Source organism: Bubalus bubalis, chromosome 3, assembly GCF_019923935.1.
Source record: "Bubalus bubalis isolate 160015118507 breed Murrah chromosome 3, NDDB_SH_1, whole genome shotgun sequence".
Taxonomy (NCBI): domain Eukaryota; kingdom Metazoa; phylum Chordata; class Mammalia; order Artiodactyla; family Bovidae; genus Bubalus; species Bubalus bubalis.
In genome coordinates, this window is record NC_059159.1 from 49,006,386 (window position 1) to 49,019,141 (window position 12,756).

Below are 12,756 nucleotides of genomic sequence, written 5' to 3' on the forward strand. Positions count from 1 at the left end.
GTTCTGTTCTGAAAGTCCCAACTGCAGCAAGCGAGCCCTGTCCCAGTGGGATTTCCCCACGTCTTGCTGGCTGCCTGCCTTCCTCCACAGCTCCCCTCCCTTCCCTTAGTCAGGATCCACAGGTCATCCTGAGAAGGTCTTCTGATAGAAGCAGCTTTCTGGGGCTGTCCTCCCATCCTGGTTCGTGGGTGAACACAGATGTTAGTGCTACAGAGAGGTGGCAGTGGTAACGAGGAAGCTTCTCTTCAAATCTTTATTTTGAAAGATTTGGGTGTCTCAGACTCTGTGTCTGCTTTTTTCTAGCTCTGGGGTCTTGTGGAAGTTACTCAAGCTCCCAGAGTTTCGGTTTCTGTACATTAAGAAGGCCCATCTGCTAGTGATCTTGTGACAAATAAATGAGATCACAGATGTGAGTCACTTGCCTAGAACCGGCACAATAACAAGGGCTCACTAAATGGTAGAAAAAGACCCTGGCAGTATGGGAGCCACTTATGCGCCGTTTCAGAAGATGCCCTTCATGGAAAGGGAGCATCACTCTCATGTGATTGTGGAAAACCAGGATATCCGGAGTCCAAAAATCTCCAATGAAATCCCAGCCCTGCCATGGGCCCTCCCCTGTTTTCACCTTGGTCTCTGTTTGGAGGACAATTAACAAGCCTTCAGTCCAACCTAGAGACCTGAACACTTTAAAGTGTTTGGATTCAAATGTTCAAAATTGCCCCATGAGGACACTGTAATTATGTAAAAAGTGTCAGGCAGTCCACATTGGTTGATTATCCAGTTAACTCAGTGATGCTATTAAACTGTTTAGTAATTTATTGAGTACAGTAGTTTCCACATGTGTTTGAAAACTTGCAGCGTCTACTATTTGACGATACTTGGTGTCTGGAAGGATTTACCAACCTCATGCATTAACTGATTCCTTGACAGATACATAGTCACTGTGGGAAGAAACATCAAATTCTGAGTTCCTGCTATTTTCCAGGCATGTTCTGAGATTGTTGCTTTTAAATCTCAGAAGTAGTAACGGATATTGTTAAACAAATGAGGGAACCAAGGCTTACAGTAATGAAAAGACTTACCTGTAGCCACATAGACAATGAGAGACAGCCTGGGTCTCTCTGTGAACCATACTGAAATTAGCATAAGCCCTCTATTGTGGCCTCCAGTTGCATAAATTAGCATATATCCTATTCTCTTGTATTAAGTATCCTATCATGCATGACATATGTGCTGTGCTATGCTTAGTCGCTCAGTTGTGTCTGATTCTTCTCAACTGTAGCCCGCCAGGCTCCTCTGTCCACGGGGATTCTCCAGGCAAGAATACTAGAGCGTGTTGCCCTGCCCTCCTCCAGGGGATCTTCCCAAACCAGGGATTGAACCCACATTGCAGGCAGATTCTTTACTATCTGAGCCACCAGGGAAGCCCTGCATGAATATATGTCTTTTACAATTTAACATGAGTTGTGGACATTTTGCCATGTCCACACAGATAGATTTCATAATTTTAGGATTATATGATGACTAGTGAATACAGAGTCGGACACGACTGAAGTGACTTAGCAGCAGCAGTGAATACATTTACTTTAATTCATTTAACCAGTTACCATTTGATGGTCGTTTTATTTGCTTGACATTTTTTTTTGCTATTGCCCAGGATGGTATAATGAACGTGATTTTATAGTTTTGTCCATCAGTGGAAATGTTTCCTGTAGAATATATTTCTTAGGAGTAAAACAAAAAGGTCAAGTTTATGTTTGTTTCCATAAATATTTTCTCCCTTTCTCCTCCTCTTTCTCCCTCCCTCTTTCTCTGTCTTCCCACTCTCTCCTTCCTTTCTGATACCCACTTCCTTACCCTCTCTTCCTCATTGACCAGAAGGACTTTCCTATTTTCTATGGGATGAGAACTCACATAATCTCCAGCGTCTTCTCTCTGCTCAGATTTCTAAGCCTTGTATAAGCAAAGAGGCACTTCTGAAATTTAGAAAATCTTTTCTCTCTCAGCAGAGCCTGTTGTCTAATTCAACAAAACCTAATTCAAAACTCACTGCCAGGCCCTGGCCTTTTTATTTCAGGCTGGTGTGCCTTCCCCACAAAGTAGGGGTTGCCATTGACTCCATGAGGTGGTGGTTGTGGGTGCGGATTGGAAAGCCAGAAACTAGGAAGAATCAGGAACAAAAAGATACGTGGGATCAGCGTCTCTGAATAATATCATCTCTGTTATGTCATGTACATTGTGAAAGCAGTCTTTAAGCTGAAAAGTTCTATATAGATTGTGAACTTTTGTTAAAGTGATAAAACGCAGATGCTGCCTCTTAAGAAGGGTTCCCTTTATTCTCTGCTGCAGCCCCTTCCTAGTACCTGCTTCTGAGACTTAAGTTTCTGATGCATCTTCTCTCGCAGGCATCTGTGAGTTCCAGTGCTTCAGAGATCGGGACTGTGGAGCCGGAAGACAGTGCGTCAGCGAAGGCTGTAACCGGGTCTGCTCCCCCGCACCCGAAGCATCAATAGGTAAGACGAAGAGCCCTGCCTGGTTCCCTAACCAGGTGTGCCAGGGCTAGCCCTGCCTGGCCTTTTCAAAACTGTGCTGCTGATCAGAAATGAGACAGAAACCCATCAACGTTCTTGGGGCCCCTTCCTCCACTCTTGCCCTTATAGGGGGAAAACAGGTCAGAGGGCCAGGTGCCCAGTATCTCATCAATAAAGATCCCTTAAAAAGACCCTTAATCATTTCCTTTTTTTTTTTACAAGTCATACTCATTATATAAAAATAAGAAACTAATGATGAGCCTATATAAGTGTGTGTGCATATGTATATACACACTATGATTATGATATAATTTTTTTACATATATATATATGTATGGTATGCTTTTATGACTTCCCTGGTGTCTCAGTGGTAAAGAGTCTGCCTCCCAATGCAGAATACACAGGTTTGATCCCTGGTCTGGGAGAAACCCCTGGAGAAGGAAATGGCAACCCACTCCACTATTCTTACCTGGGAAATCCCAGGACAGAGCAGCCTGACGGACTACAGTCCATGGAGTCAAAAAGAGTTGGACATGACTTAGTGACTGAACAATTGATAGCTTATGGTGAACGGTGTCAGATTTGTGGCGTCCATAGGAGAGAATTTCGATCCAGGGCCAGAGACAAAGCTTGATCACTCAGCTTTTGTGTAGAAAGTGAAGTCGCTCAGTCATGTCCGACTCTTTGCAACCCCATGGACTGTAGCCCACCAGGCTCCTCAGTCCATGGAATTCTCTAGGCAAGAGTACTGGAGTGGGTTGCCATTTCCTTCTCCAGCTTTTGTGTAGCAGAGTTTTATTACAGTGAAAAAGTGATAGGGAAATCTTCTGACACAGACATCAGAAGCGGATAGAGTGTCCTACTTACTAGTTTGGGTGGGGCTTTATATACTTTTTTGCATTGGTTACTAACAATAGAAAGGTCTTACCAGACTCACTCCCACAACAGGCATCTTAAAAGAACAGGATCAGTCAGAAGGTTTTTGTTAAGGAGAAACATGTCCTCAAGCAAGATATGTTGTTTTATGTAATCATCAGTACAGAGCTTAAGAAAAAACATACCCTTAAGCCAGATGTTCTGTTGTGTTGTGTAACCTTTTAGTTCAGTCACTCAGTCCTGTCCGACTCTTTGCGACCCCTTGGACTAGAGCATGCCAGGCCTCTCTGTCCATCACCAACTCCCAGAGTTTACTCAGACTCATGTCCATCAAGTTGGTGATGCCATCCAACCATCTCATCCTCTGTCATTCCCTTCTCCTCCTGCCCTCAATCTTTCCCAGCATCAGGGTCTTTTCAAATGAGTCAGCTCTTCATATCAGGTGGCCAAAGTATTGGAGTTTCAGCTTCAACATCAGTCCTTCCAAAGAACACCCAGGACTGATCTCCTTTAGAATGGACTGGATGGATCTCCTTGCAGTCCAAGAGACTCTCAAGAGTCTTCTCCAACACCACAGTTCAAAAGCATCAATTCTTTGGCACTCAGCTTTCTTTATGGTCCAATTCTCACATCCATACATGACTATTGGAAAATCTATAGCTTTGACTAGACGGACCTTTGTTGGCAAAGTAATGTCTCTGCTTTTTAATAGGCTGCCTAGGTTGGTCATAACTTTTCTTCCAAGGAACAAGCATCTTTTAATTTCATGGCTGCAATCACCATCTGCAGTGATTTTGGAGCCCCCAAAAAAGCCATTAGCTCTGGGCTTAATGAAAGTTAGTCTTAGGAGAAATAGAGGAGAAATAACATCTTAGAGGTTAAGAAAAAACATCTTATGTGACTAAGACACAGAAATGTAAAAAAAAAAAAGTTTGTCCTTTTCTCCTCCTGGAGAGCCCTGAACTCCTTATCAATCTACCTAAGAATAAGCTCTCTCACAATGCTTATATAATCATAATATTTTGACTGCCTAGAAAATAATGAACATTTCTACAGCATTATACTTATTATTTGCATTTATTAATTATTAATAATATTTACCATTATTATATTTTTAACCCCCAAAAGTCACCCCATACTTTTCTGTCACTCAAGTTTTATGGGAGCATCTTTCACTGTAAACACTTAATATAGTTAATTTTACTTTATTTCACATATTTAATTATTAATTCAATAAATTTATTTATTTAACTAAATTTCGTCTATCCCACCATATAGAACATACTACATCACCTCAGTAAATCACCTTCTAGTGGACATATCAGGTGGGATTTTGTTTACTGTTGCTATTCTAAGCAATACTTCAATGCTGGTTCTTCTCACTAGATTTTACATACCCCCTTATTATACTGCATGAAGAAACTGAAGTTTCTTGGGTCTAAGTGACTGTGAATTGCTCATGGTTATAAAGCCAGTGAGTGGCTGAGTCAGGATTGACTCCAGGTCCTTTCTTGGCATAGAGGGAGGTGGAGGGCAAGGCTCCAGAAACTTCAAATTCTACCTCTGCAGCTCACCAATGTGGGGTTCAGAGCAAGCTGCTTAACTTCAAGTTCCTCTGCTGTTATGTGGGTCAACACCTATGTCAGAGCATATGGTGATGGCTCAATGAGCTAATGTAGATCTGTATTTGGTCCTGACCATAGCACATACTTTCTAAAAAAAAAAAAAAGTAACAATAGGGAAAAGAATGGAGTAATAGGAAACACTGTCAGTAAGAGGCAACACTTCATGCAATTAGGAATTTTTTTCAAAATGTTGTTCTGGGGACACTGGGGAAAGGTATGTAATTTAAAAAAAAAAAAATTCATTTATTTATTCATTTTATTTTTGACTGCGCTGGGTCTTCCTGGCTTTGCACGGGCTTCCTCCCGCTGTGGTGTGTGGGCTTCTCATTGGCGTGGCTGCTCTTGTTGCAGAGCAGGGGCTCTCGGTGCTCAGGCTTCGGTAGCTGCAGCACACCGGTGCATTAGAGGTGGCTTTGGGCTCTGGAGCACAGACCCAGCAGCTGTGCCGCATGGGCTTAGTTTTCCATCGCATGTGGGATCTTCCCCAACCAGGGATAAGAACCCATATCTCATGCATTGACAGGCAGACGCCCATCCACTGCACCACCAGAGAAGCCCGTATGTAATATTTTATTACCCTCAGTTCCACATCAAGGAAACCCAGAAAATGATATCTCTGTTACTAAAAGGACTAAATGAAATATATGAATTTATACAGTATTGTCAGCCTTTTACAAGAAAATGGTAAGCAATTCAGCCAGCACAATCAAGTTTTTTTGAGAATAGCAGAGGATTTAGAATTAGAGACAAGAAAAGTGTGGTAAACTAGAGGCAAGTCAGGAGAGCAAAGGACAGCAGCATTTTTATAGAGGACAGGAGAAAGTTGGGAAGGGTTGTTTTGAACAGAAGTTCATTGGAGGAAAGTGAGAGTCTGAAGTGGTGGTGGCTTCTCATTGGCTACAGGCAAGGGCGGCTCCCAGTTGCCAGCCAACAGGAAATCTTCCTCTTTCCTGCTGGAGAATACAAGCTGCCTTGAGTGGTACCTGTGTGCGAGCTCTCCCTTCGTGGTTTCCGCACTTTATTTGTTTTCTGAACTTTTTATTTTATATTAGAGTATAGCTGATTGGAATCCCAGGTGGCTCAAACAGTAAAGAATCTGCCTGCAATGTGGAGACCTGGGTTCGATCCCTGGGTTGGGAAGATCTCCTGGAGGAGGGCATGGAAACCCACTCCAGTATTCTTGCCTGGAGAATCCCATGGACAGAGGAGCCTGGAGGACTATAGTCCGTGGACTTGCAGAGTCAGACAGGACAGAGCAATTAACACAACACAATAGCTGATTAGCAATGTTACGGTAGACAGCAAAGGGACTCAGCCACACATATACATGTATTCATTCTCCCCCAAACTCTCCTCCCATCCCCACTCTGATTTTGAGTTAGGTTTCCTTAACACATTTTCACAGTATAAACTTCTGGCAAAGCATATGTGCTCAGATAACCAGTGACTCCTTGCATGGGGCCACCCTGTGCCTGAACTCATGGGAGCTGGGACAAGCAAAAGGAATCTTAGTGTTCAGTCCACTTATACCTTTTATCCCTCTGCTGCTGCTGCTGCTGTTGCTAAGTCGCTTCAGTCATGTCCGACTCTGTGCAACCCCATAAACGGTAGCCCTCCAGGCTCCCCCGTCCCTGGGATTCTCTAAACCTGGCTAATTTAATTCAGGTCACCCAGAAGAGGGAAATGGAATAAAAACTGGAAAGGAACAGATGAGATTCAGCTTTGACACATACTCTGTTGGATACGGATCAGCTTCTTCTCTCAGATGACTTTCTTTGTGTAAGAAACTCCACATCTCAGATGACAAGTCTATCCTGGATAATAAATAGATGCTGCAGGAAGCTGGTGTGAGCGCACAGGCTCAACTTGCAGAGCTTTCACAGGGATTACTTGTTCTTCTCTTCCCTTAATGGCAAAGCTCTGGAAATCTTACAGGAGATGAGCTCGTTCATAGAACAGTCCCACCAGACCAGAGAATTAGGATGTGCAGGTTAGACCATCCTCGAGACAGGAGCCAGGAGCTGGAAACCTGGGACCTGAACTCTCCTCCCGTCGGGCCTGGGGGCCTCTGTCCAGAACCCCAAGCCAAGGTCTCCCAGCCAAACTCACTGGCAGTGAGTTGGTGACCACATCAGATTGGTTTCTCAAAGCCACAGGGGTGCCAGTCTCACTGTTGATCAGAGATGTCCATTTCTCTGCAAGCTGCCAGGACTTGCCATTTCCTCCTCTTGCCTTCTATTTCTGGGACCCCATTTCCCATCCCCTAAAAAGGCTTTGGTTGCATATTCCATTTAATTTGGCTCACTCTTTCAGGGCATCCTATCCTACCCCCCCCCGCCCCCCCCCCCACCCCCACCATCTCCCTAGCAACCATTCTGCTCAATTCTCTGCACAGCTGGATCAGAAGAAAACTTGAGAGGTCCCTTAACAAGTTACATACCCAATTGTTCCCCCACTTTGCCCTCAAGCAAGATCCCTAGATCAAATCTTTGTGCCTCTGAATGATTTTCTTTCTTTTTTAAATTATTTTTTAAAAGATTTTTTAAAAATGTGGACCATTTTTACAGTCTTTATTGAATTTGTTATAACATTGCTTCTGTTTTATGTTGGGGTTTTTTGGCCAGAAGGTATGTGGGATCTTAGTTCCTTGCTGCTACTGCTAAGTCACTTCAGTCGTGTCCAACTCTGTGCGATCCCATAGACGGCAGCTCACCAGGCTCCCCCATCCCTGGGATTCTCCAGGCAAGAACACTGGAGTGGGTTGCCATTTCCTTCTCCAATGCATGAAAGTGAAAAGTGAAAGTGAAGTCGCTCAGTTGCATCTGACCCTCAGCGACCCCATGGACTGCAGCCCACCAGGCTCTTCCGTCCATGGGACTTTCCAGGCAAGAGTAAACCGGGGATCAAACCCGTGTCTCTTGCATCTCCTGCATTGGCAGGAGAATTCTTTACCACTGAGCCACGTGACTCTAGAAGCACAAGCAGCAAATTCAGTCAAGCCGCTCAAAGAGGAGACATTCCTTTGAACCAAAGGCCACTGGATACAGTGACCTCCATCCTGTTCTCCACAGTGGCTGTACCAATTTACATTCCCACCAACTCACTGATCCTTTTCTGACATTAGGAATCTGTGTGCAACGCTGCCGAGGACACTGGGACTGTGGGGCTGGAGAACGATGTATCAGGAAGGGATGCAGTCGCATCTGCTCTCCAGTCCGCACAGCAGGTAAAAACACCCAGCCCTGCCCAGGTCCCCAGACCCCACACAACCCAGGGAGACTGTGTGCTTAGCTTTGCCCCAACTTCCCTCCTTAGATGGTTAATTCCCACAGTCTCCACATTCAGGCTTGTTCTTCCGGAGGGAAAAGCGTGTCACAGAGCTGTGTCCTAACTTTTTGAAACTCCTTCTTTTATTTTGTTATACAGCTTATAATGTTCGTTATAAAAAAAAAAAAAACACTCAGAAATACTACTAATTAGAAAGATACATGATCCATGATCCCATTACTCAGATAACGATGTTAGCATTTAAAATAAAAGCTTCCATATTTCATACACACACAGATATATTTTTTTCAGATTTCACAGGGAATAGATGTCCATTTTTGTGGTTACTGCATGCCTGGGACTGTGCTGAGCGCTGGGAGACAGCAAAGCGGAGATCTGCATCTTTAAAGACCTCGTAGTAGCAGAGACAGACGTACAAACAAACCAACAAAAATCCAGGATATATGATTTTTACAAATGTGGTGTCATAGACCACCCCTAATCAATAAACACAATTCTATCACACATTTTAAAAGCTTCATTGTTTCCCAGTATGTGGATATGCCTTATTTCCATACCCTCTTCTACTATTGAAGAATTAGATAATCTATCATTTTGAGTTACTTTTTAATAACAAGTACAAGATAAATGTCCTTGAGTTAAATCACATTTCATAGGATAAATTCCTAAACATGGAATGGCCAATTACATTTGAAAGCTTTTGATATACATTACTAAATTGCCTAATGAAGACATCTTTCAATACCAAAAATACGTATAGTCTCACGCCACATATTTGTAATTTAATAGATAAACATCTCCTTGCATTGTGTGTATACATCTGTGCATTATTGGTGTGTTTGCCTTTATATTTGTAAAAGCACAGAGAAGATTCCAGAAGGAGCTACAGGAAATAGGAGATATCTCCTGGGAAATGGGCTGAACGGGTTGGGGGAAAGCGAGACTTTCTTTTTACTTTATATAGTTGAGTACTTTTTGTTTTAAAACTTTTGAAATGTACTACTTTCATGATGATGCAAAATATGTAGATAGCTTGTCTATATTTTTTGAATTGAATAAAAGTTTAAAACAAGCAAACCTTCTCACAGCCCTCCCCTGCTATCCTGCCAGGCTTAACAGTTTTCCGCTGAATTTTCTTTAGGGGTAGGTATCTGCTTGGACCAATGCCAAGGACACCGGGACTGCCCGGCAGGAAGCCGGTGTGTCAGCAATGGATGTGGCCGTGTCTGCTCACCCACCCAGGACCGGCGAGGTAAGAGCTGCAAGGCTTCCACGTCCCTGACCCACTGAATGCTCAGCCCTGCTAGGACAGTGGCTATCAGACCCGCTGCACATAGAGAGAGGAGGCTGCTATCGTGGGGCCACAAGAGCCTCTGACAGAGTAGGAAAAGATGCCCCGTCTCCCAAGTCTAGAAGACCATGAAGGCGGATTGATAATATCTTGCTTTAGAAGTATTGGAAAACTTGAAAAGGCTGGAAATATTCTTAAAACAAAAGTGAAATAACGTTCAGGTACCAAATTATTCTTCCACAAGGGCCGAAAAGAACATGGTTACGAACAAGTTAGCCGATGTCTCACACCCAAACACACCAGTGTGACACTCAGGTCCATTCATTCAGTCCCCCAGTATGTACACCTGCCTAGGCTGATTCTCTCTCTCTCTCTTTTTTTTTTTTTTTTAACATTTTTCTATATTTGCTTCGTATCTTTATTTTAGATAGATAAACATTTCAAAGACACTTGAAACCACTTGAACAAGTATCTTTTTTCCCATTCCATTCTTCCCTTCCCAGAGGTCATAATGAACTTGATTTGGTTTTTAATCTCTTCTTGCTTGTTTTTATAAGTTTATACATATATGAGATTTCATGAGCATGATAGAGTTACACATACTATCATATAAATATTACACCACATGTATTATTCTGCAACTTGTGATTTTTCTCAACATGGCTATTTTAACATTTTTCTATTTTAATACATCTGATGACTAAGGCTTATCCTAAACTACTCTGTGCACTGTCCCATTTACCTCGTGATCCAGGCTGATACTTGCCAGCAGTGGCGGGCAGGTGCACTTTCCCCGCAGAACCTTCAGTTCCCTTACTTTCCTGAGTGAAGGCTAGGGTCGAGCACTGCTGCTATAATTTTGGTGGGTGAATCAAAGTGGCCTGAGAGGGACTTCCCTGGTTGTCCAGTGGTTAAGACCCTGAACTTCCAATGCAGAGGGGCACGGGTTCAATCACTGGCCAGGGAACTAAGATCCCACATGCTATGCAGCGCAACCAACAAACAGATAAAGTGGCCTGGGAACTAGGGAGGCTGTAGAGTTAAGACTGCATGTGTAATCCAAAGAACAGCTTGCTAACACACCTCTCCATTGTCTTGGGCTCAAGGACCACACTTAGATGTTTTTTAGGGGGCGTGTGTGTGTTGGAGGAGTATGTAAGGGAATCCCACAGATCAAGGAGGTCTCTGCCCAACACGGAGTAGAGAGAATTGTCGACCCCCATTTCACCTGATGCACAAGAGTAATTTCCAGCCTGCATTTTCCATGCCCCCAACTCAATAGGGTAGACTGTTTGGGGGGATGATATACAGCAGTTTCTCCAATAGCTACATGTGTAAGAATAACCTGAGTGGAAGGTTTGTTAAATCGAGATTGCTCTGCTCCAACCCTAGAGTTTCAGTAGGTCTGGGGTGGGGCCCAAGAATCGAATTTCTAACAAGCTCCTAGGGAATGCTGATCCTGCCGGGTCACGGGACCCAGTGTGAGTTGCACTGGATACTGGACTGGGGATCTTAGTTCCCCGGGCAAGGATTGAAGCCAGGCCATGGCAGTGATAGTTCCGAGTCCTAACCACTGGACTGCCAGGGAGCTCCCTTTTAAAAACTTGAAACCTGGCCTTTTGTCTTTCATCGGCTATTTCTTTCCAAATACAGTCATCAGAACCCTGTACTAGAATGATGCTGCTGATGGCCTGATGATTTTTCTCACTGTGGGACTCAGTGTTCGTTGGCACCTGAAGGCGTGTAGAATCGGTGGGAAGCTGGCGCTGTTTGTGATCTGGGATTTAATTATCTAGTTTCATCTGGAACCAAAAGAAGGGGGTTAGTGGCAAGGCTCTCTCCTCTTCTCCCAAGACGCTACAGCAGTTGGTCATGGTCATCAGTGTGTTTTCCCATAGACAAAGCAGCCCTGTGTGCCTCCAAAGTTGAGAAAGGGGGGTGATGGGGACATCAAGAAGGGAAGAGGCTAGAGGTCCCTCAGGAAGTGAGACTCTTAAGCTATCTCTCAGCACTGGGTCCCACTCCCTTCTATAGAGCCAGCCTGGGTTATGGAAGGTCTATTTTGTCTTTCAGCAGAACAGAGACCTGGAACATGTCCAAGGGTGCCAGAAGGAATGTTTGGAACTTGTGCTGAAAGGTGCACAGGAGATGGATCCTGTCCCCCAGGCCAAAAATGCTGCAGCAATGGGTGTGGAAAATCTTGCCAAGTCCCTGTGAGTATCGCGGAGCTACTTACGGGGAGGCTGAGTCCCTGCTGGCCTTTGCCAGCCCAGAAGGGACTCCAGCTGCCACTCTGCTCGTGGGAGTCTGGGTGGCACATGGAGAAAGCTGGTTGGAAGCAAAGAGCAGGAATTTCTGGAAAGTAACATAATTATCTTTGTGTTTTAGGATCTGGGCTTCACTATCCGTTTGGATGATAAATGAACCTTGGCCTCCTTCAGTAATTGTTTCCAAATGTATCTTTATTCTGAGATCTGTGCTTTCTTACTGTCTTTTCCGGAACCCCAGGATCACAGGATGTGGATCCAAAATAACTCAGTTTTAAGTGTTGGATTCTGGCAATTGTTTGATGATTCATGGCGTGACTGCTTTTAGAATTATCTTTTTTTCTGAATAAAATGATTTCTGTGGCATTATCATTCTTTCTATGTAAGTCATTCTTTCTATGTAAGATTTCTAGTTCACTTACATTAAGACCTCCACCGCAAACGAGTACTTAACCCCAATCCACAGACCTTCTCTCTTTTTCATTATCCATCACAATTCATGGCCTGGTTTCCTCCTCATCCTTTTTCCTGGAACCAGCCCAGGCACTCAATACTGCCTGGATATCTATCCACGCTTTCTCCCAAGAAAATTCACTCTCCCAACCACCAAGATGATAATGTCACACTTCTCTTTCTTCAAACACCCATGTCATCTACCTCTCACTCCAACCTCCACCATTCCAGTCTCACCATCTTTCTCGCCACATCTTTCATTAAGAAAAGAGCTGTGGGACTTTGGTGGTGATCTGGTGGTTAAGAATCTGCCTTCCAATGTGAGGAATATGGGTTCAATTCCTGGTCAGAGAACTAAGGTCCCGCATGTCACTCTGGAGCTTACATGCTTCAACTAGAGAGGCGCCCACCGGTGGCAACAAAGA

The 12,756-nt window shown here is 43.9% G+C and overlaps 1 protein-coding gene across 8 annotated transcripts in view; it reads left to right on the forward strand.

Annotated features, from left to right (window-relative positions):
• The window catches only part of LOC102412535 (WAP four-disulfide core domain protein 3), a 28,469-nt gene extending 16,219 nt beyond the window's left edge, over positions 1 to 12,250 (forward strand). For 4 of the 8 annotated variants that reach the window (XM_006048050.4, XM_006048052.4, XM_006048053.4 and 1 more), the window contains 5 exons: positions 2,406 to 2,513; positions 8,157 to 8,258; positions 9,462 to 9,572; positions 11,685 to 11,824; positions 12,000 to 12,250. In XM_006048050.4, the coding sequence (XP_006048112.4) occupies positions 2,406 to 2,513; positions 8,157 to 8,258; positions 9,462 to 9,572; positions 11,685 to 11,824; positions 12,000 to 12,035 (497 nt within the window). In that variant the 3' untranslated portion in view covers positions 12,036 to 12,250. Of the gene's footprint in view, positions 1 to 2,405; positions 2,514 to 8,156; positions 8,259 to 8,611; positions 8,827 to 9,461; positions 9,573 to 11,684; positions 11,825 to 11,999 lie in introns of those variants that run through there. The other 4 variants (XM_006048051.4, XM_045164957.1, XM_045164959.1 and 1 more) reach the window with 4 other exon arrangements.
• Positions 12,251 to 12,756: the final 506 nt, after the last annotated feature.